Genomic DNA, 23,076 nt, shown 5'->3' with positions numbered 1-23,076 from the left:
TAAGACCACTTGCCTTAAGGCATGGAGGCTGAGACAAACGCATGAAGGGTGCGCGGGGGAAAGACAGAGGAGAGAAAGTGGAAAAACCTTAGCACAGAACAAAAGCGAGAGGGGCGATAGGGGTTGCATTGCAATGAGGCTAAAGAAGGTAATATGATCTCCCGAGAAACTCGTGGAAAGATTAACCAGAAGAGGACAAGGATTGGAAAGTATTAGACCAAACCACAAGGAGAGAGGAATTTAGGACAGAGAAACACAGACAGGCAGAAGGTCAGAGGGACGGATAAGGAAAGGAGAAGGTAACAGAAGCTGACAGTCCCACAGGCAGCAACCCTGGTTAACGATTGATTGGTTCTCTAATTAGCCTTCTCCAGCGTGCAGACGAACATCACAGTGACTACTTTATCATGCTGAGAGGCTCTATGCAGATACGTGAAAAGAAGAGTCCCCCAGAGGTTGGCGGTCTTCATTCAACATGAGCCTGCCGGGAACCCAGCTGATGTTTTTTTTTTGTTTTGTTAATGCTGTAGCTTTAACCTACAAGAGAAAACATAGATGCGCCTGTCGTTATTATATTCAAATGAAAAATATTTCCTGTTGCCCGTCTTATTACTTCAAGTTTATATTTTATAAATACATTGTCTTTTGATCATATGTTTTTTTTCATTTCCTTGACTGTTTATTTCAGAATATGTATTTCTTGTTTATGTCTTCATAGTCTTGTTCTGTTGCTCAGTGGATGTTTTTTATGTCACTGCATACAACATTTGTGCAGTTCATATCTCACTTTCATTCATCATTATATTTAGTTGAATACACCTGCAAATACATTTTTTTTTTTTAATGTGAAATTAAGAAATTGCAACAACTTTCTGACTATGTTTCATCAAAGAATATGCAATCACCCTTGCTAAAAATTCAGAATCCTTTTTCACAGATTTCCATACCTTTGGGAAATTAGGAAAAACAGTGATGGTCAGTTTATCTCATTTGAAAAAAGAACATATATACTATATAAACTATATACTGTATAATGCGCGAAAAAACTATATCATGTTTTTCTTTTACCTAATTTGGATTCTGCATGTATGGAATGCCACTCCAAATTTGTCATGCTTTTATTGCGAAAAAATAAAAGAGCAAATTTGAAATTAATGATATGCAGCCAGCAAATGGTTGAGGAAACAGACCGCAGGGCTGTAGGATTTAAAAATATCATTGGATCAAAATAGCTTTTGCTGTGAAATGATAATGTTCAGATTATGAACTGAAAGAACATGCATAAACACGATGATCTGACTAATCTGTGAACTCTGGGACACACTTTACACTATCATAGATCTCATAACAGTTCTCTATAATTGCAAATAAAATGAGCCAGAGTCGTACAGAATATTTAAGCCTTTTTTTTTTTGTTCTAATGAAAGCCTGTAAGCATATTGTACAGTCAGTGCTGCAGACCTGAATACATTTCTTGGCTGGTGGCTCTAAAATTTTGATTTCCACACAAAGCATCAAGTAAAAAAAGCATTTTTACCTTCAAAAAAACTCACTCAGTCCAAACATGTGACATGGCTAAAGCACATACAGTATAAAATACTCTCAAGTGTGCAAAAAACAAAAATGTAAAAACAACAGAAAAAACAGGCATGAAGATGTAGAAACGGAGATAATGAGAAAATGGAGACAAAAAAAAAGTCAGAACTCTGTGGACTGAGAAGAAACGTTTTCACTGGGCTCAGGTGAGTTTGGGCGGTTCGAGTTCAATTGGCTTGTCTGCTGAACCTCTGCTGCTTTGTTCACTTGGTTCTGTCCATTTTCAGCACAGTTCATACTTGTTGAGTTGATTTGGGCTGCAGAGCTGAAGTTGGGTTTTGGCGTGCTCTGCTCGTTGCTGGGTTCAGCGCTTTGCAGTTCGTCAGCAAACTCTGATTCCTCGAACACCTCCGGTTTCTTGTTCAACTTGGGCGCCTTGCAGTTTTTGTCTACTTGGCTGTACAGGTTGGCAACAGACCTCTCTATGTCGGCTAGATTCTGGATGTTTTTCAGGATCCCTTTGAGCTCCTTCCTCGTCCCAACGTCAGTTTGTGATGGGCTAAGAGGAGGTGGGTGTTTTCGTTTGGAGACAGGGCGAAGCGAGGACAAGGGCGGCAAAGAAGTGGGAACAAACTGGACGACTGGGCGTAAAGGATCGCCAGCGGGCGAGGGTGGGGGTTGGGGAGGAAGAGGCGGTGGAGGCAGGGGAGCAAGCTGTTTATTGTCAGGAGGAGGAGAGAAGTGAGGGGTATACTGAGGTTTATTAAGGTAGGAGGGTAAAGGAGGACAAGGAGGAGGTCTAGGGGGAGGAGAAGTGGGTGGGGAATGTGGACGTGGTTGCCGCGGAGGAGGAGGTGCTGGATTTTCCGGTGGGTCTGGTATGATCTCCAGGGTGATCTGACAAGGCTGCCCCATCATGTAGCTGGACATGCTGGAGCTGAACGTCCTGAGAACCGGCGAAGTTGGCCTCTGGCTAACCAGGGGCCACGACTCCTCTCCCTGAGTGATATTAATGCTGGGGGGCAAATCTCTGCGCACAGACATGGGGCTGTGGGAGTAATCCATGATTGAAAGCAGGGCTTCTGAGGTCAGCTCCAGGATATCCTCACTGTCTCCATCCCTCACAAGGATGGAAGAGAGGGAGTTTTGGGAGCCCCTGTTTTGCTTGAGGGTTTGTTCCTGGAGAGCCTGTTGCTCAAACTGCCTGGCCTGCTCACGGACTGACAACTTGGTCTCTGCGCGGCCATTCAGGCGAAGTGTGTCTGAACTCTCCGGCCTTTGCCCGCCTCTCATGGCTGCCTGGAGTATCTGCAGCTCCCAATCGGCTGGGTCCATAAGACCATGTCTCCTTGGCACCTCGTAGCCGTGCAGCCCCCCGTGGATGTGAGCAGGCACTGGCCGGGCGCACCCTGACCCCGCTGAGTGGGAGGGAGAGAAGAACCTCAGTGCGTACGGATTTTCCCCCTCTGTAAAGCGATCAGGACTGCCGAGGGGACTGCTATCATCATAGACAGGGTTCTGCGTAGTGAGCGGGTTACGGTCAGAGCAGAAGGTCACGTTGCTCTCTGACTTGGGTAAGTTGAAGTGCAATGATCCGTTGCTGCGGGCTGCAATGGCACGACAGGCAAAGGTGCTAAGAATCCTCTGGTGGTCAGCCTCTTCAATGACAGACTTTTTAGCCCTGCCCCAGTGAAAGGTGGAGGTAAAGAAGAAAAGAGACTTGAAATGGGTGAAGATTGATGGTTTAGGGGTGAGCGAAGCAAAGAACAAAAGGGTGAGGTAAAAGCAACAGCGCTATAACACGTTAACTGATTGTGACCCTTAGTATTGTGACTGTAGTTTTACAGGTAAATTCAACAAATCAGTTGATTTATTGGTTTAAATGGACATAAATATGGTGCAGTCTCTAATTGTTTTCACAGTACACACACAGATGTGTCTATTTTTTTTTAGGGAAACCAAAGGAAAAATACTTTTTAGAAACGTATTATCATGCCCACAGCTATATTGGGCTTTGTTTCAAAGTGTAATAAAAAGAACAAACATCAGCTCACATTGAGTGCATTAGTAAAATCAGTCACAACACTGAGAGGTGTGAAAATGAAGGCAACAGAACACAAAAGGAGATAATAGTCTAAAGAGAAGGGAGAGAGGAGACAGCTGGAGTGATATATTTTGACGTGCAGCACCTGCAGACTAAGGCAGCTTCCCTTTTTCTGACTGCACGGAATTGAAAGAGTCACACAATGTTTGAAAAACTAAAAAAACTATCCTGTCCCTTCAAACTGCCACCACCAAGGTCAACGAACAACACTGGCTCTTCCAGTTCAAATGTAGTTACACAAAGGGCTTTTGACGATAAAAGAAAAACTCTAGCATTTTAATGAAGGTTAATTACATACCACAACCACAACTACATATATAGCCTGTTTGTATATTCAGCCAAAGCTATGAGGAAGAGGGGAAATAAGGGTGTCGCTCTTGTGCTATATTTACACAGAAATTGCTCACACGTAATTTGTCAGGATTACTTACTGCAGTCTGAATCCAGTGAGACAAGGGAAGAGAAATGATGGATAAGATAGAAACACAGACAGATGGTAAGAAGACTAAGAAAGAAATGTCAGAGGTGTTAATGAAAAATTAGGATGTGGATGAAGTGTAGACGCAAGCCAAGTTTCTGCATTCTGAGCTAAAGTACTGTCCTGATTCATTTTCTGTGTATTTGACACGCAAAATACACACACACACACACACACACACACACACACACACACACACACACACACAATTTACCTTCCTGCATAGAAAACTTTGAACATTACACGTGGACTTTTATACTGTTTTCATGTGATTATTTACAGGACTAACTCCTCTTGTTGTGGTTGAAGGATTAAAAATGAAACCCAAATACACAATAATCAGTTACAATACGATGCCCATGAGAGCTTTTCTCATGCTATAGAGCCAAAAGCCTCTGCTTGTTGTTGACTGTTGGTCAACATCTGTTGTAAACACTGCAAAAGCTCTTTACAGCTTGCCATTACATTTCCTATTCCTTTTTCAAACATCAATTTTGATGTTAGTAGCAGTATGACTTAAACATGCTGTAAATCTAAATTGTTAGACCCTACAGGGCAGCAGTTTTAATTCAACCTCGTTTAATCCTCAAGCATTAACATTTCATTGCACACTCAGGGCACTATTCAGTATGAAGGGTAAAATTCGATTGAACTGATGGCAAAACACTTTGGACATATGGGCAAGCCTAGGAAGCTATTAATGTACTGTAGTTATTAATCAAACCAAGGTTTAAAGTAACTTATGGCCATGATTAAGCACGGACCCGATTTTGTATTATTTTCAGTTTCCAGTAAACTATTTGGTATTTTATGAACTTAAGCACACTCTTACCTTGAGAGTAGGTCTTGCAAAAATGAATACGCAGTCAAATTAGAAATACATACATAAGCTAAAGACTAATCACCAGCTGTGCTGTTGAATACAGTGGGGTTTGCAGACATTAGAAGTGGATCACAGTTAGGAAGACAAAGAGCAGAGAGATCCATTGATGCAGCGACTAATATGCAGCAGGGAGATTTCTGAGGTCAACATGCAGAGCTGGCAGTTGGTATTTTTAGGGAGAGGATTGATAAGATTTTAAATCTTAAAGTGTTGGTGTACAAAGCAGGAAAATGCCCACTAGCATTAAAGCTGAAAGCATTTCCTCTGAGTTTTGATCTAAAACTCAAAGGTAAGAAACCTGTAGAGCCAGACGCGGAGATGTGGGATGTGTGAGGGTGACAGAAACTGAAGGGACAAGGTTGACTCACATGCTGCTGTCGCCCAGCTCTTCATAGAGATTAGCAGTGGGAGCACCCGCTGGAGCTGCTTTTCCTCCCGGTGGTAAAGCCATCTGAATCCGGGCAGTTTTGGCACACTCTGCCTGCCGCCTGTGGAAAGTGTTATTATTTACAGTCACTGTTATATGTGGTTTTACTCCATATGCAAGAAGACATGAAAGGAAAAAAGTAATGGGCAAGGAGAACCAACATTTAGTGTAGTTAAGAATAAACCAGACACATCACTTATACATGATGTCTCAAGCATGAATTAACCATGCATTTTCAGTCATTTATGCAAAAAAAGGAAAGCAAACATTAAAGTACGTGCAGCTTATTGGACACCAGATAATTGATGTGACAGATCAACTCTGGTTGAAGTGTTACGAGTCTTGTTGACTTTGGGTGGATTTTCCTTCTGAATTTCATCAGATATTCCACATGAAGAGAAACTGTTCTGTCACGTCACACATTCACTCCGTAAACTATAAGATGAATCACTGTTGCTTCGTGTCATTGTGCTAGAGCCACATGAAAAGAGTGGCATTAACCATCACAAGCTCACAACATTCATCTTGAAATAACTAATGAATAATGAAGATGAGAGAAACTGCACTTCTTACACGCGCATCAAGCAATGAAAGAGCAATCACTTGTAAAACATGACGATTTACTTACTCTTTGAACCTGGTGATGGGTTTTGATGTAGAGAAAAGCAGATGAAACAAGAAGAGAGAGAGGGGAGACAAAAAACACGTTTAATCACATAATTTGGCATGACTCACACAATTTTGATGCTAGAAGGAAATTAATGTCTTTTTAAAGGAGCACACGTTAGGTGAAATATTGAGTCATTATTAGTTACATAAGACTTACTCAGATACAAGTGAATATACCTAACATACTGCATTCAAAACTAACCAAAAAAAACATGTATGTTCTCTTCAATTTCTATCCATAGTGTGAAACCCTTAAGCCTCCAGCAGTGACTGCAGGGCTACATGCAAAAGTAGCATTTGCTTTTTTCTTAAGTGAATCTTGTATGCTTCATATCACCATAACTTATTCACAGCAAAATTCAATTATTCCACATGAATGAACAAATTGATGTTTTAAATATCACAGTCACTCCTAAATTTAGGCAACAGTGAATTATGTTGACAAATAGAAATGCGAAAATTATTTCCTAAATCGTTTAACTTTACCAAAGTAATGTCGGCAGCAACAAAGCGCCATCTGCTGCGACAGGCTGCGCGTTGTCGCCATCAACAGTTTTCTGCAGTGTGTTTGCTCTGTGCATTTGGATAAGAACTACCACTCTACCCATCTGCTGCGAATAAACATTCCCAAACATAACGGCGCAAGGAACACTCGCAGCATACCAACGATTAGAGGAGATAAGAACGCGTCTCCTGCCAAATAAGAGTTCAATTACCTCACCAGTGTGAATGACGCGTTAAACAAAAAAGCATCATATTTTTGTGAACGGCGGTGTGTGCGTCAACAAGGGAGATAGAGCCAGAAAAACAGAAAGACCACTGTTATTGTGTGTGTGTGACGGGCAGATAATCAGAGATGATTAAGGGGTGCGAAGACGCACTGTGACGGTCACAATTGGCTGTAGATGTTTGTCACAAATGAGTGTTAATTAATCTGCTTTCACAGAGCATGAGCAGGGAGATTAGCCCAGCAGAGTGCGCAGTCAGCATGTCTGATGAGCGAGAGAGAGAGAGAGAGAGAGGAGGGAAAGAGACGCACACAAAACGACAGCAACCGAGCAAGCAGTGCTCTCGCTTTATCTTAAATACTTAACAATTTACATTTTTTAACAATGCTGTTTGTGGTTTTGCTGGCTCTGCTCTAATATGCCTCTGGGCACAGGATGTAAACAATGGCTTACCTTCCAATAATAAATATCTGATTTGTCTGTGCAGAGCAACCCTTTAGCTAAAACCATGAGTGTAATAATATTTCCCAAGACAATGATCCGCTTAATAATAATAATGTATTTCCCTCTTAATTCCCTGACAACCAGTTAAGGATGATTAATCAATTGTAGAAGACGGCGATTATTACAAAGGACAGAATACTGACTGTTTGTAGGTGACCATGACGATGAGGATGGCAGGGATGCAGCAGAGGATGATGATGATGGCCAGGGCCAGGAGAGCTCCCTCTGTGTAGCCCACAGCCTGGGCTGCCTTCTTCACACTGGCCACAATGTCTGGCGAGCGGATCTCGAGGATGCGGCCGCCCTCACCCAGATGTGGCTGGAACTCCTTATTGATTTCTAGCACATTACCGTCAAGAAATCTGTGACAATGAGAACAGAAGAAAAAAAGAGTTTCCTAGCAGCACAAAACCACTTAGTTTGCAATTTATCTTAATTTTTGCAAAATCTCGAATATCATATTTATCTTAATGAGGCTGTAATCAATATTTTTATAATAGCAATGTGTCAAATTACAATGTTAAAACAATGTGACGCTGCAGAGAATTAACACATTAAACTACAGCTCTCCTCTTCTTTAAGAAGCTTTATGGCTATGGTTCACAAGTCCACTGTTTTGGTTCACTTTCACTGATCTCACAGCATCATTTTGGCTACAGCAGGCAGGAAAAAGCTTTAAAAACCCACTGTACAATACCTGCGCAGCACCAGATAGCAGACAGACACAGTTAGACACTCGCTGGTGAACAAAGCGGATTATTTAGCAGCTAAAGACACAGACATTTAGCACAATAGTTGGTGGAGAACAAAAACAGAGCTAAAACAGAGCAAATATTGGAGTTGTAATTACCAGATGGCCAGAAACATGCCACCCATATAATGTGTTAATCCATAACAGCTGGATGTAATAAATAAGCAACTGGTTGATAACATAATGGCTTTACCAACTTGAGGTAATGATGCTGTACGTCAGCATGTATGTTTCTGCTGCCCTGAGGTGGCCAACAATGTCAGTTATTGTAGGTTTGAGTAGCTTATTTGCTGAAAAAAATAAATATTTTAAGGTCAGTTGCACCTGCTAATTAAGATAATCACATTTAGGGCTGGATGATATGGACATCCTGTATCACAATGTATTTAACCAAATACCTCGAAATTTATATTGGACAATATTGTAAGGATGACTATTGGTGCTTTGACAAAATATTTACATTATGACATTTTTGATAAATAATCATCAGTAATTTGGATATAATGACCGAAGTGAGTAATGTCAAATAACAGAGCAGCTAGAACAGGTTGATAAGTTCAGAAAATTAAACCACTTTACTGTAATACAGACTTTAAAACCAGGAGAAGACGAAGCTAATATACAATATACAAAATCTAAGATAATAGCTAGTTTCGTATCACAGTATCAATATCATATCAATATATTGCCTAGCTGTAATCACATCACAAGTGATTAAACAGCAGCAGGGGATATATATCATACTGATCTGACAATGATGAAATATATTTTTAAACTTTGAGTGCAAATAAAAAAATAGATGAAAAACATTCTACCACATGGTCCTGATTCACATGTCTCCTGTTTCTAGTACTGAGCAATGGCATAATTTGCATGTACATGCATACAAATAATCCACCCACTGTTGTTCCAGTGTTATTTTGTAAATCTAACACTTGCTACAGAGTAGCTTTCAAACAATCTGCATCACTGCCATATCCAATTACTGTCAGTTTTGTTTTTCTATAGGTGAATAAATGACTGGAGATGAAGGTTATTAACTGGACTCCAGCGACCTATCCTCCAGAGAGCGCAAATAACGAGTGCTGCATTCAAGGTGAAACAAAGACACTCTGTAATGCAAGACTCCACTTTCACTGTTGTCCTTCTTTTATTCCTTCTGTGATCTGACAGCAGAGTCACAGCTATATAACATACAATTACCCCACAACATTATCAGACATGCACAGCATGCATAAAGGGCCTTTCTCCTCTAATCTAAAAGGTTTTGCCAACAGTATCTGTATCTAAGGGAGCGGACTCCTATTACAGCAGGGACATAACAAACCTTTTTAAAATTAGCTCGGCTCTCTCAAAAGCAGGCACAATGATTGCAATGAAGCTGTTTTTGTCATACAATTGCCACCCTACTTAATTCCCGACAAAGGATGTGGTGCTCTTCTGATGGTCAAGGACACAGTAGCAATAGTAATTATTTAACTCCGTACATAAACAAAGCACCTCTAAATGTCATTTGAGTGGAGGATTTCTATCTCACAATCTCACTCGGATGAAGGTGGTGTGGGGTTTCGGAGCGACACAGAGCAGAAATGACAGAAACAATTGATTAAGAGAAATAAAGACAGATGATGGTGTCAGGTTGCTAAATGTACGTTAAGCAGGAGCATATATTGGCAGAGAGTGAAGGGGACAACTCAGAAGAGGGTGTTTCCTATTGATTGAAACCTCTCATGCTCTGGTGGAGTCGCCGTTTTAAAATCGGTGTCTGATCGGTTTGACAGACGGAAAAAGAACCATGAGAATGGAGAGCGCAGGAGTGTTCTCGGGTGCCCGCCAAGGCCAAGGTCCTTTTTTCTTCTGATGGGATGACAGTGTCCTGTATGCACTTTTTCTGTGGTGCTTCGCCTCTCTTTGGTGTTTCAGGACACTGTCTCAGACAGACAGACTGACCCTGGGCACTCTTTAGCTCTATGTCCCGAAATAAAAGGAATAAAATGTATTGCTGGCATATCTCCCAGCTCTCAGTGCAGCCTTTGAGGCATTGGCATGATGGCCTGATGGACTGATTGAAATCCTCCCTGCCCCACTCTTACTTACGTCCCTCCATGACCTCACCCCCTTCCTTTTGTCTCAGATATCTTCCCCTTTCCTATGAAAAATGACAGACACGTACAGTGCACCTGCAGGAAAATTAAAACCTTATAAAGAAAAAAAAAAAGGAAGCAGCCATGGGTGGTGATACTGTAAAAGAGGAAGCCAAGAGGAGCCTGGATAAGTGATGAATTTGCTGATTCACTGTTTGAATGAAAGGTAAAGAGAGACTGCGTGAAAAACATGCAGCGCAGCAGGGACATCAGGACATTAATTTAAACCACCCCGTGGACTGGTCTTCTTGTAATAAAATTCACCCACTCACTTGAAGAGCTCCTTTGGTGAAATGGCCCTGTTCGTGAGCGGGTCAATGGCATATACCATCAGGTCCGACTTGGAATAGTCCTCGAGCTCAAAGCCGTCGCCATGACGACGTGGGCCGATAGACTCCACAATGACCTTGGCACCTGGAATCTGGTCCTGGATGTGTTGCTCCATAATCCTGAGATGTACATAAAATCACAAGTCAAAGTTTAATGGAGGACACAATAAAGAACTTAAGACCCAACAGTAGTTGATGTTTAGACTTAAATAAGCCAAACTCCCAAGTTCAGATGGGTTCAAACCATTTCTGGCACCTTTACGCTCAAAGCAATATGACAGACATCAATCTTAAGTGCTCCACTCGGGCAATGATTGCCCCATTGGGCAGCAGTCTGCCGCTCCACATTGGGCTCTTGGCAAAGTGAGGCTCTGATAATCCTTTCGAGGTAGAAAGAAATCCACACCTCAAATCACAGCCAATAAAGGAAAGCCTTGCTGTCTGCCTTTGCCAAGGTGGATAAACAGATTGAGGACTTGGGTGAAATGTTCCCAAATCAACAATTTACGCTGTGCAAAATCGCACACCACTCAAATGACATCACCGCTTAACATAACTAATGCGTGTGTTTTTCAGCCTAAAGAGCTGTGTCACTTGTGTGAGAGAGACAGGGAGCTCTTGAAAAACATCTATTAACACCCATTTGCCTTTCAGATTGACTAATTAGGCTAAACGTTGCGTCCCAAGAGCGGCAAAAAGATGCTTCATGAATCTCTACCAATTAATTTAGACCAGGAGAACAGACTTCAGAGAATACATTCAACCGTCTCATTGGCTCATCCATGATCTCATTGGATGGATCAATGGTAAATGAACAACAAAGGGCAACAAGTTAAAGTTTGACATATTCAATCTTTATTAGTCCTGATTAATAGTTGTTTGGCACAACTGCAGTATACAAATCACTATGGCCCTTCAAAAAATATTAACATGTAAATTAAAGTGCCACCTTGAACCAAGTGCACCTGATATCACAGTGAGCAAAGAACTGCCCAAAAAAGATGCTATTATTGTTCTTGTTCCAATTCTACAGGAAACTGATTAACAAAGAGAATAAACTAGAGGGCAAAGAAATGAGCTAGAAAATATGCTGCATGGATGAAAGGAGGAGAGATTTGGTAACGGGCATCTGATGAAAGAAGTAATTTACTTAATTTATTTATACAGTATTACATCCTCTTTTTAGAGAGGAGCTTGCTTAATATACAATTTACAGAAAAAAATAATTTCTACATTCATGCAAACACTGATATTATTTTCCTTGGTTCAACTTTCATATTTCTTGAAACATGATTTATGGCTTACCTAATGAGTTCCTCCTTTTTCTCTTCCACTAAAGTGGGTGGAACAGTGGACACAACAACTTGCATGTCCAATGCATTGACCACAGAAACCTGAGAGAGGGAATCCGATAGAGACAAGGACAGAAAAATAAAGACCAAAATATTAAAAGCACAGCAGAAAATAGATGTACATTTTGATTGAGGCAGTTATTCACGTCCTACTGTGAGTGTGGTGAACTCATTCAAATGTTTTTTGGTGGACCAAATTAGATCCTCTAATTGCCTTCATGTATTGGTGCCATGCGACAAACTTAACAGGACCTAATTCTGATGCCACAGTTAAGTGCATAGGCAACAGTCTCTGTGCTCTGAAGCCAAATCTCCCATGTGGCTCCTGTGAAATTAGGTTTCCCCTTGAAAATTAACGAGCACCACAGTTAAGCACTCGCTGCTCTCTCGTATCCAGGCAATGTCCCAGACCCTCCTTCTGTCTCGTTAGAGGCTTGTTAGCCAGACATATTTCACTGAAATGAAAAATAAGCCTGCCCACAGTCAGGAAAGATAAGCATTGAATTGGGGGCAGAGCTGAACCCAAACACAGCGGGTGTGCGGGGAAATTATTGGGAAAAAGAGAAATGCACAGACAGCAAGCGAAACACAGGCACATATTGAGACAAACATACAGGCACACATAATATTTACAGAGCTAAAACTCATGGCTGAAAGAAAAGACTTTAATAGAATCATCAGCTAGTGGCAGAGGCCACATGTGGAGCGTGTTGAACCTACTGTGAATAATTTAATAGACTGAAGCCTAAACATTTAGTGCTGAGTAAACAAAACATATAATAATCATCGAGGCTCATAATGACCAAAAAAATAAAAAAAGGAAAAACAGAGACAAAAACAGAAACCAAATTTACTTACAAATACAGTTTGTGGCTCTTCTTCATGACAGAATATTTTAATATATTGACAGAATGGTTGCGAAAAGACATATTTCATGCCAACAGTTCTATATGTAGGCATGGATAAAACATCACTCTTCAACAGTATGTTCCACATTAGTCTTTTTTTGTTTTATACATTGTAATGCAGATGTTATTACAACCAATATTTACTGATAATGACAACAATATGTATTGATAGCATTAAAATTGTACAAACAAACTATTGCAAATTATCATGCAGAATGCAGTTTAAAAATATTTAATAGGTCACAATTAACTCAAAACAGAAATCTGAATATTTTGTATTTTAACAAGTGAACATGTACACTGTTTCTGCTTGTTTTTAATTTGAAGAGGTCAGTATTTTCTCCCAGAGCTGCCGTTTCAATGAATACTGTCCTGTCAGAGGTTGAGGGTGGCCTCATCATTATTATTTTTTTTCTCCTTTTATGCAGCCCTGTTAGTGATGGCTGCTGCTCTCTGCAGGATCCTGGATTGAGAGGTTCTTGGAACTAAAGCAACCCAAGAACTTCCCCTTTACCATTCATTTGTTTGACATCGACTTTCTGTAATAATGCTGTATCTGACAAAATTTGTCTATAATCTGAATCAGCCATACTTCATATTTAGCATACAGAGAGGAGGGCGGTATCCATATTATCTCCTAACTCCACCGGAGGACGAAAAACTGTCTTTCCCAAAATGTTAAAATTAAATGAAAATGTTTTGCCTTAAAAATCCCCAAATCCCAAGATGACTAAACTAATGTCAGTCGAGTAATTTTCTTGACAAAGCCCCTCCAGAGCCACAGAAGACATTATACAATAGTTTTCAGAGGCTGTGCAGCACTCAACAAGTCATCTGACCCATATAAGTGGTTTGTTCCTACCCTAAAAAAACATACCACAGGAGTGTTTCATAAAATCCACGCTTCTGGTTAGGTTTAGGCACAAAAACTGCTTGGTTATGGAAAGAAATTGGTTTGGGTTAAACTGATCACTCAAACCCTGTTGTGCTTTAACTTTACTACAAAGTGATGAAACCTCTGCCGTCATTGCAACAGCAAACGTGGTTTTAAAAGACTGCCCTGAAACAGGAAGCAAAAACAGTCTCCAGTACCCGAGTCCACTCTTGTGACGACTAAACTAACTCTAAAATAGCAAACTAGCTGAAATGCCCTTTTAATAAAGTTCCCCTGTCTTCATGAATTGTAAACAGGTGACACTGAAAACCATTTACATTCAAAAGCACAGCTCTCTGCAGAGATACCCAACTGTAGAGGCCACACACAGCATGCAATCAATATGCCTCTTATGCACCAGTGAAATACAAGTCAAGGACTAGCAGTGTATGTGCATCCTGTATATATTTATCTATCTCTACAAACACACATGCACATGACAAAAAGCAACAAACTGAAAACTCACCACCACTTCGGCACTGCTGCTGAGTCCTTTTCCATAGTCATCTGTGGCAATGACCTCAAACTTGAAGTAGGATCTGCGCATATTTCGAAACATTGTGGCCGACTTGATGATGCCCGTGTAGGTCTCGATGACAAAACTGTCCTGGCCCTCTGGTGTGGGTGGAATGATCAGGCGGTATGCCATGGCACTGTAATTCCCAGTGTCCTTATCATTGGCCTGTCACACACACACAGTACACAAAACCTAATTAGACAGGGAAACGACGACGCTCACAAGGACAAGAAAAAGAGAAAATACTTATCCAGACGTGTCTTTCAAAACATCTGAAACCATCATCCAGCAATCACTGCTTGAGCTCTTGACCATGATGTTACCTGTTTGGTTCCAAGCATATTGTTCTTCTGTCCACTTCCCAATCAGAGATATTAAGCTTTTGATACCCGCAGTAACATCAGTAAAATGGGCTCGAAGAGCAATGCTCTTCCTTGTGTGACTCCATATACAAAAAAGTCCCCCATGGCTCATCAATCTTGCTTTTTTTTTTTTAAACCACACAATGGTTCTGCAGCCATGAGACAAATCAAAATGATTTAATTTCCTCATGACAAGAGACCAGAAGGGCTGTCTGATTATATAATTGGAGGTCAGCACTGTTTTGTGTTTTCTCTGAGGAGCAGAATTGTCTTTTCTGCATCTATTTTTGGTTCCCCTAATGTTATGTTACTTAATGATGGAGTCTACAAGATGAGACCTATTTCAGTCTTATGTTGAATTATAGCTGCCTATTGTCTACCCTGTAGTTTACTGTCAGTGGGAACCACTGGCACATTTGTTTTTAACAATTCATCGATCACAGATAACTAAAATGAGAGGTACAAAGTGGAGCTTTTAAGTGGCGTTCTCCTATTTGGGGAGACATTTGCTTATAGCTTTATTCCAAGCAGGTGCTTTGTAAAAAATAGCTGACAAGATGGAAAAGAGCCGCAGCTGGAGGCTCATAAGTTATCGCAACCTCAAGTGGTTTGTTTCAAGCTGCTGCACCTTTACCCATTGTTACACGCTGTAAAAGGCTAAAGAGGTGGCAAGGTTTTCTCACATAAAGATCTTTATTAGAATCATGTTTGTTTCTTAAAGCCTGCAGTGACTCAAGTTACGAACACAAACTCGACAAGTCATCATCTTTTAAGCTGATATGGAAAACTTATTAGCAAACAGCTGCTTAGTCACACTTCCAGCAGTTACAGATCAATGTCATTATCCATATGTTGTAATGTTTCTGGCTCCCTGGCAAACATAAGCCCAATTTTTCCTGTCTCTGTTTTGGGTCTCCTGAGGGAAATATCTGTCTCTTTAGCTCTAAGTGCTAACTATGTTCACCAGCTTGTTGTGTCTCTGCCGTTTGGTGCTGGCCCGCTCGCGTACAGTGAGGTTTTTAGCTGAAAATAGCTGCCTGCTGTGCTCAAACAGAATTGTTGGAGAGTGGGGAGAGTGAACATAAAACAGTAAAGTTGTTGCCAGGCGGCTTAACAATGAGTTAAAACTCGCTATGAAGCTCCATAAAGCAAAGGGCAGCTGCAGAGTCAGGTGATACTTCTCTGTGGGTTCAGCACTATGAGCGACACTTAACATAAGACATTTGACATTTTAATACATTGTTAGCATAAAAATGTTCATTATGCATATTCAAATTGGAAAATCCATAAAAATGTTTTCATGAACTTTAGATTTTTGGGTTATTTGGAGTCAGTGCTCATACCAGCTCTTCAACCAAATCCTCAAAAACAAGATAATTTATTAATATAATAGTTTGCAAGAAGCTTGTCAAAACACTTTATCTTGTAGTGGACAAAACCAAAAAATGTGTCCACCGACCTCTGAGGCAGAAGTTCTGATTGGCCACTGAGCTCACATGCTCGCAGGCATCAATTTTCAGAGTGCCTGTCTGTGGCGAGTGACACTGACAAATAGGAGCAATCTCTTTTTTTCTCCAGCTATTGGCACAGGAGGGGGTGTTGGGTGTGGGGGACAAGGTCCCAATGATAGGACTGCATAAATCAACAGAGTGAGATACCCTCAAAATTGACCAAATATAGGTGCCAGCATTTTATGTAGGGCAAACATTCAGAAGTGTTGTAGACACTGGGGTGAAAAACTGTCAGTGAGCGAGACTTGTTTTTTTAAGCTGCCATAAGAACAGCAGGAGGACATTTTATGGTTTGTATTAAAAACCCTTCTAAACACCAAAGAATAAACTTTGAAAAATGCTTTGAGAGGTTTAAGTATCTTAAAAAAAGCTACTCTGGTGTTTAAAACAAGGGGCCAGGCAGTCAGGGAAGGAGAAAAGTGACATTCACTTCACAGTCGTTTGGCTACCTATCAATCAGGGGACAGTAATTAAGTGCCACACAAAGCAGCGTGTAATCATGTAATCATATTTTTCTTCAACACAGCACTCTTTTGCCCTCTTAATAAAATAATTTCCACTTATGTTTTACACACCAGAGGTAGTAGATGTCGGCAAACCTTTGTGGTACTGTAAAGGTCATCTGCTTATAGAAAAACCTCTGCAAGCTACTGCTAGTGACAATATAATGCGTCTATCGCTATTTCTGGCAAAGAGTCAATATAATATAATAATAACAGCATGAAGTGAAAGTGTCAGAATCTTCCAAATGTTGATTTATAATGGGTATCTCAGAGAAAGAAGCGCTCAGGTTACTAATTGAGTTAGTCACAAATGCTTCACACCTTAGTTCAGTGTCCTCCGAGAAAATATACATGGCACTTAACCCATAATTCTACTCTTTTGTGTCTACGCCAAGTTAAACGACTGACAGAAAAGGGATTCCCGGTTGGTCAGGTGGTTTGAGCCTGTGAGCCCCCCCACGCTGTCCTTTCAGTGCTACATCTGAGCAAAATGGGCTATACATATTTAGATGACATGGGAATTTGACGTTGGTAAACAAGCCGTTATTTCCTTGAGTTCCTTATCTGACAGCTGCTGTAATTTCAATCCCTGTCTCAGGTTTCAGCTGGTACATATTTACTTTGTTGTTTCCTTTCCTGGAAACGTACTCCAACCCAACACCCAGGCATTACTTGCCTACCTCTAACCTTTAAACCAAGTTTTTACCCTAAAATTGAATAGGCCTTTTTCACAGCAGACATTTTGACTTATTGTAGGGAAAGCACAGGTGCATTAATGATGGCTACGTTCCACTGAGGGGAGGTCTTTCATCTGTGCATGTTGGCAAATGCACAAATTGAGACACTTAATGAAACTGAGCCATCATTCCCACACCTGTGCTTTCCATTATGTCTATTACACGTTTTGTTTTTGCCATCTAAGATCTTCTTTGGGCACAAAGTATGCCTGTTTTTGAGACAGCAGCAACAAAGAAAAATATTTTATTGATTGAAATGTTTCTGGGGAATTGTCAATATAACATTCTGGGAGCAGAGCAATGTTTCTTGAATTCTTGAGAAAAGATTTCTCTATTTCAGCAGCTGTAAAAAAGGTTTCTTGGATGTGCACATAAGTACACACATCTCACAAATCGGATTATAGATTGCTACTTATCAAACAACCAAGATATTTGTAGTTAAAAGAAGTAAGTACGAAGATATATTACCATGCCATCTGTGCCACCTGTTAATCTTACAATTTGCCTGTAAAAACAGCCGGGATAAGCAAGAACACAGATGTAACAGCACTAATATTGACTGCATCTCTTTTTTTGCAAGCTAGGCATTGCATGTGCTTGTTTTTGAGGCTTTCATACACAAACAGAAGCCTAATTGTGCGCAGACACCCACTCCTTTCACGCACACAGAAAATGGACATACAGTATATAACATAGCATGAAAAAAAGAAGCCGACTCTACAGGGCAGGCAGATAATCAGGCAGGATGGCCAGCCATGCTTCTGTGAACATACTGGGATTACCACCGCTCAGTTCACTCTGATCCCACCTGTTCGTGGACAAGGCAGACAGCAGGGAGAGCAAAACTGATGTTGAGATGTAGCGAGCGACAACGGAAGAGAGCAAACTGTGCTGCACAGAGCAGATCGGATGAATTCTCCCACCATGGCTGCAGGGTAAGTGTTGAAGAAGTGGGAGCACAATCAAGCGTTTCAGTTTCAGCCTTGTTTCAATGTATGCGGATACAAAAACCAGCAAAAACAAAGGAAAGAGCCGATGTTTTCTTACCACTATCTTTAGGACGGAACTGAAGATCTTGGTGTCTTCCGTCACGCCGCCTATGTAGAGCTTCCTAGTGAAGACGGGATGGTGGTCATTCTCATCCTGCACCTCAATGAACACCTTGGCTGTGTTAGCTGCAAAAAGCACATGGCACCAGAGGGTTAACCAAAATTACAGATCTCGTATGTACAGTATCTAGCATAGTAAATACGTAACCGACAAACATATGGCTTTCGACTGGCACTTTAATGTACCTATTCATGCATTTGATGAGCCTGGTTTGCTGGAGGCCCTCACAAATGTAGAACTGTGACATACAAGCTTAAAAACTTGATATCATCAACAGCCACTAGCTGTTGAATAAACACATCTCACTCTGTCATCTGAGCTGGTGATGATCAAATGTCGCACGGTTTGGCCTCAAAATTGTCCCATCAGAAGTCCACAACTTCAAAAGACAGCCTCAAATGATTTCCCGGAAAATTTGGAAAGTGATTCATTGCTGAAAACATCACGGTGTGTCAACAAAGCTTGCTCAAATAAGATTCCATTGGCTGGCCATCACCAGTTTTTAATATAGTAATAGTTATATTTTTTTTCTCGTCTGAGAAAGGGTGCTTTGACCAATTTGAAATCAATTTTTTTTTAAATTCTGAAATTCAGGAATCAGATTCACCTAGTCTTTGAAATTTGATCCAACAATAGTTGCTACAGGAAAACCTTTTTTTTTCTTTTTCCTAGTTTTGTTTTGACCAAAAGTAAATAGTGACGTTTGGAAAACCCCCTCTTCATTTAGTAATAATTTTCAGCTGCATTGCAATAACTATTTGAAGTGGATTTGTAATTGCAGGCTGCAAAGATAAACATGTTTTCTTCCTCTGAACTCAATCCTATCAAATCAAACAGCGTGAGGAGCTATTTCGGTGAAGCTGACAACTTTGAGTAAATAATGAGGAGGTTAATTCTGTTTTGATTACAGCAAATATTCTGCAAAAAAACTGAGTGAAGTCTGTTGATGACTTCTCTCTCATTGCCCCCACAAGTAGATCAGGAAAACAACTCAGCCAGTCTGCATTCTGCTTATCGACCAATCACAACACTCTCACTCTGAGTGGAATATGGCTCTGTTAAATCCTCATAAAACTGATGATGAAACCTCACCTTCGAAGCCATTATTTTTAAGTGAGGTCCACATTGAATCATTACTGTGGAGAAGTTTGCTTTCCCCTCAACTTGGTGCATGACAATGCCATCAATAAAAGGCTCTGAAAGTTTGACAGGCTTGCATTTTGCACATTATTGGGAATAATAATTTGAAGAGCATCCAATAATCAAACTGCAATAGTTTCCCTGGAGTTAGGAGTTAGAGGAAACACCGTGAAAGGCAATGAGGCAGAATATGTGGCATTTAAACACTAAATCTGCTGGTTAACTCCTTTTTGTAAGGCTTCTGAAATAACCATTCTGTCCCTTTAAAAAGAACACACACAATACACTGAGTGTAAACATTCATCCCCTAATTTGTCACAGTTGCACCAATGCAATGTGCAGCAGAAATATTTGCGGCCCCAAATCCTTCCAACGCTGCAGTTTAGGTAAAAAACATGCAGTGTCAAGGACCATTTTTCTTCTGCTGGGATACAAAAATATAAAATCATGTGGCATTTGGAGCTAAGGATGCACCGGGGGAATGGGACAAACCAAACACAGCACATCAAATTACAGGCACAGAAGCTATAGTGTGAGGCACTGAGGGAGGACTCGAGGGGATGGGGAAGAGGTCTGCAGAGTGTCTCCCTCCTCGCTCTCTTTGAAGAAAGTGTCCACGTTCTATCCTTGGAGTATCACGACATAAAAACAGAAATACAGTCTCTCCCATTCTCCACTCTTGCTCTCACACATACTTCTCAGCATGCATGAAAGAATGAGGCCCATTAAGATGAGGGATGGTTTCTAATGGAGACTGGGTCTGAGTGTGTGCACTATCGTTTACAAATCATTTAATTAAATCTTGTCTTTTTCTGGACTATCATATGTGTGCACGTACATATTAATGTCTGTATGCATGCATGTGTGCATATTGATCATGTGCATACATATACAGTGTCTGACTGAGTGTCCTAAAAGGACTAAAATAATCTAGCAGACAAATCAGTCCAGTAATGCGCTGATGATTAAAACTCAATAAAAATGCATTAATAAGAGGGAAGATGTTCTTCATCGTGGAGTCCTGATCTGCATTACAATAATACAAGTAAGAGAAGAAACAGTTTCTTTACACCCGGCCCACACAGGATCTGTGCCTATAGATGACAGGGAAGCTCTTTACTTTGAATGACCAAGAGTCCTCTACTTTATATTTAGCAAATAAATGGTGTGTGCTTTTGTGTGCCTGTCTACTTAGAATTACTGTCATCTGTATGTGTGCGTAAGTAGAGAAGATCATTGATTATTTATTGAACCCCATTTGTTGTTAGCACTTCATCCTTCATCATAAGGAGAACTTGTATGTCAGTAAACTGGCCATCAACAAGCCTAATGATACTCCAACGTGAGTGTGGCCATCAGAATGTGGCCTGAACAGATCAGAGCTCAATGCTTCCTGAGTATGTTTCCACCTGTACTTTTGCTGGCCACTTGTGGTCAGATCACGGCCAGTTCACATATGTCCGGATTGAAGTAGCCAAATGGAAACAGCCTTAAAGCGCCGTCCAAGATCACAGCATGCCTAAAACAAAGTGCTTTTAGAGTTGCTCACCCGTCACCGCAACCTGTGGAGGCAGATGGCCGCCAGCCTCTAAACCTGGTTCTGTCGGGGGTTTCTCATGCATGGCTAAAAAGACGTTTTTTCCTTCCCACTGTCTTCCCACTCACTTGTGGGATTTGCTGGGTTTCTCTCCATAATACTATGTTAAGATCCCTGAGATTAGGTTGTGATTTGGTGCCCTATAAATAAATGTAATGGTCAATGACATGTGAAATCCCCTTCTCTCTCAAACTCAGTTCACCTACCTATGTCCCTGTCTTGTGTACAAAACTATGAACGCCTTTGAGAAGAGACTCTCTGAAAGCAGGCAAAGTGATCCTGAAATACTCTTCTTCATGTGAGATCGATGAGGCAATGCGATGCAAAAGGAAAAAGCTGTGAAATCAGGTTTTTGTTCATGTTGTCAACCAGCACATCGTAGAGTCCAGTTTGTTTCAAGCATGCTGAGGCATTAAGAATGAGAACACACGGGAGTTCCATTAACCAAGAATTTGTCATGATTAATGCATTGTCACCCACCCTCGTTTTGGGGGCGGTCCGCCTAAATCAAAACAAATGGGCTATTTTTTCATCGTTAGACACTTGGGTCATATTGGGACTTAAAGTTTTTAACAATTCATGAAACTGTTGGACTGCCATGCTGCATTGAAGCTGGGATAAATAATATTATTTTAGTTCTATTAATAATCACCATGACTGAAAGATCAGAGTCGAATATATCGATAGGTTGAATGGCATTTTAAATTGAATAACCAATCACATCCTGCAGCATCTACACAAATGGATTAGAGCAGTATAGAAAGCATAAAAGCATAGAAATAGAACTATACACATGATGGAAGAATGTTTTTTCTTGTTTTGATCCAAAATGGCAGCACTAAAAGTGTCGGTAGCACAAATGCATTTGAAAAACGGTACAATAATGGTGTAATAAACGGAACTTCTTTGGTATGCTGTATTGTTTGCTGCATTTAAAAGCACATCTGAAGCTACTGATGCATGCCTATGTTAGTCCAGCAAGAGAGCACGATTAATATTTCGTGACATTTTTCTTCAGTACATCCCTTGCAAGGCCGAATTGAGCATTTAATAATGCACACATACAAATGTGTAATGCAAAATAGCTGTACTGCAGTAAATGTGAAAACATAAAGGACAAAAACAGGCTGTGATAGAATTTATACAATTGTATTCAACAATAATCGGTCAGACTCAGGGTTTATGATTCAGTACGAATGCAATACCAGGAATCCTCTGAAACCTGAAAGCAACACAACAAAACATTCACCCACATATTGGCAGATATGTCTTACTTTTAGAAGGCACACGCAGGTTGGACATGACAACCAACATCGAGTCTGCCTGGACCCTGAGGACATAGCTGGTCACATTTTCATAATCCAGAGGTTGAGCTGTGAAGATGACGCCGGTCTTGTTGTTCACCTGGAAATGACCTGGAACAACACAAAAGTAGAGTGCATGAATATCTGGAAAAAAGACGAGGTTACAGAGTGAATGGAAACACTCGATAGTGGCGTAGTTGAGTTATTTTCTAATGGCGTAGTGTTACGATCAGAGCTACTGTGTACCACTTGGTTTTGTTTGCACTCATAGTACTTCACATGTCTTGCTGAATATTGTTTAAATGTCACGGCAGGTTTAACAATAGAATTAATTTGCACTCCTACCCTGGATCTCTTCTCTTCAAGGTCAATTGTTAACCAAGTGTAGAGATCAATAGGCCTTTATTAAAATAGTATAGCACGATAACACAGAACCTGTAACAAGTTCAAGTTTAATTCTCAAGATACCGAAACAGCTTGAAGTCTTCACATTAACTACAGAAAAAAAAAATCAATATAATACTCTGTGGTGACTGGCAGCGCTGGGG

The 23,076-nt window shown here is 40.6% G+C and overlaps 2 protein-coding genes across 2 annotated transcripts in view; both read right to left on the bottom strand.

Annotated features, from left to right (window-relative positions):
* Positions 1–23,076, bottom strand: part of LOC138192500 (protocadherin-15-like) — a 191,945-nt gene that overhangs the window by 9,267 nt on the left and 159,602 nt on the right. The window contains exons 27-34 of the mRNA XM_069139932.1: positions 22,499–22,639; positions 18,425–18,552; positions 14,214–14,429; positions 11,859–11,947; positions 10,497–10,673; positions 7,473–7,691; positions 6,057–6,065; positions 5,370–5,489 (exon numbers count right to left, since the gene is read on the bottom strand). Coding sequence (XP_068996033.1) covers positions 5,370–5,489; positions 6,057–6,065; positions 7,473–7,691; positions 10,497–10,673; positions 11,859–11,947; positions 14,214–14,429; positions 18,425–18,552; positions 22,499–22,639 — 1,099 coding nt within the window. The remainder of the gene's footprint in view (positions 1–5,369; positions 5,490–6,056; positions 6,066–7,472; positions 7,692–10,496; positions 10,674–11,858; positions 11,948–14,213; positions 14,430–18,424; positions 18,553–22,498; positions 22,640–23,076) is intronic.
* On the bottom strand, positions 1,145–4,494 carry LOC138192488 (protocadherin-15-like). Its single transcript, XM_069139903.1, has 2 exons — positions 4,471–4,494; positions 1,145–3,330 (listed from the first exon to the last, which is right to left on the bottom strand). Exons 1-2 carry the CDS (start codon positions 4,492–4,494, stop codon positions 1,699–1,701), a joined length of 1,656 nt encoding a protein of 551 aa, XP_068996004.1. The 3' UTR covers positions 1,145–1,698.

This window comes from Embiotoca jacksoni, unplaced genomic scaffold, assembly GCF_022577435.1.
Source record: "Embiotoca jacksoni isolate LCO1_2020_lvr unplaced genomic scaffold, fEmbJac1.0.p SCAF_87, whole genome shotgun sequence".
NCBI lineage: Eukaryota > Metazoa > Chordata > Actinopteri > Embiotocidae > Embiotoca > Embiotoca jacksoni.
The sequence above is the reverse complement of the archived record's forward strand: the minus strand, read 5'-3'. Positions and strand labels throughout refer to the sequence as shown.

What these genes read in the sequence shown, in the direction of transcription:
- LOC138192488 (XM_069139903.1), bottom strand. Translation starts at nt 4,494, where the DNA reads ATGAGAAAAGCTCTCATGGGCATC. An exon ending in GAAAAGCTCTCATGGGCATC is followed by an intron (nt 3,331 to 4,470) that starts GTATTGTAACTG and finishes AACGTGTTATAG; the next exon opens with CGCTGTTGCTTTTACCTCAC.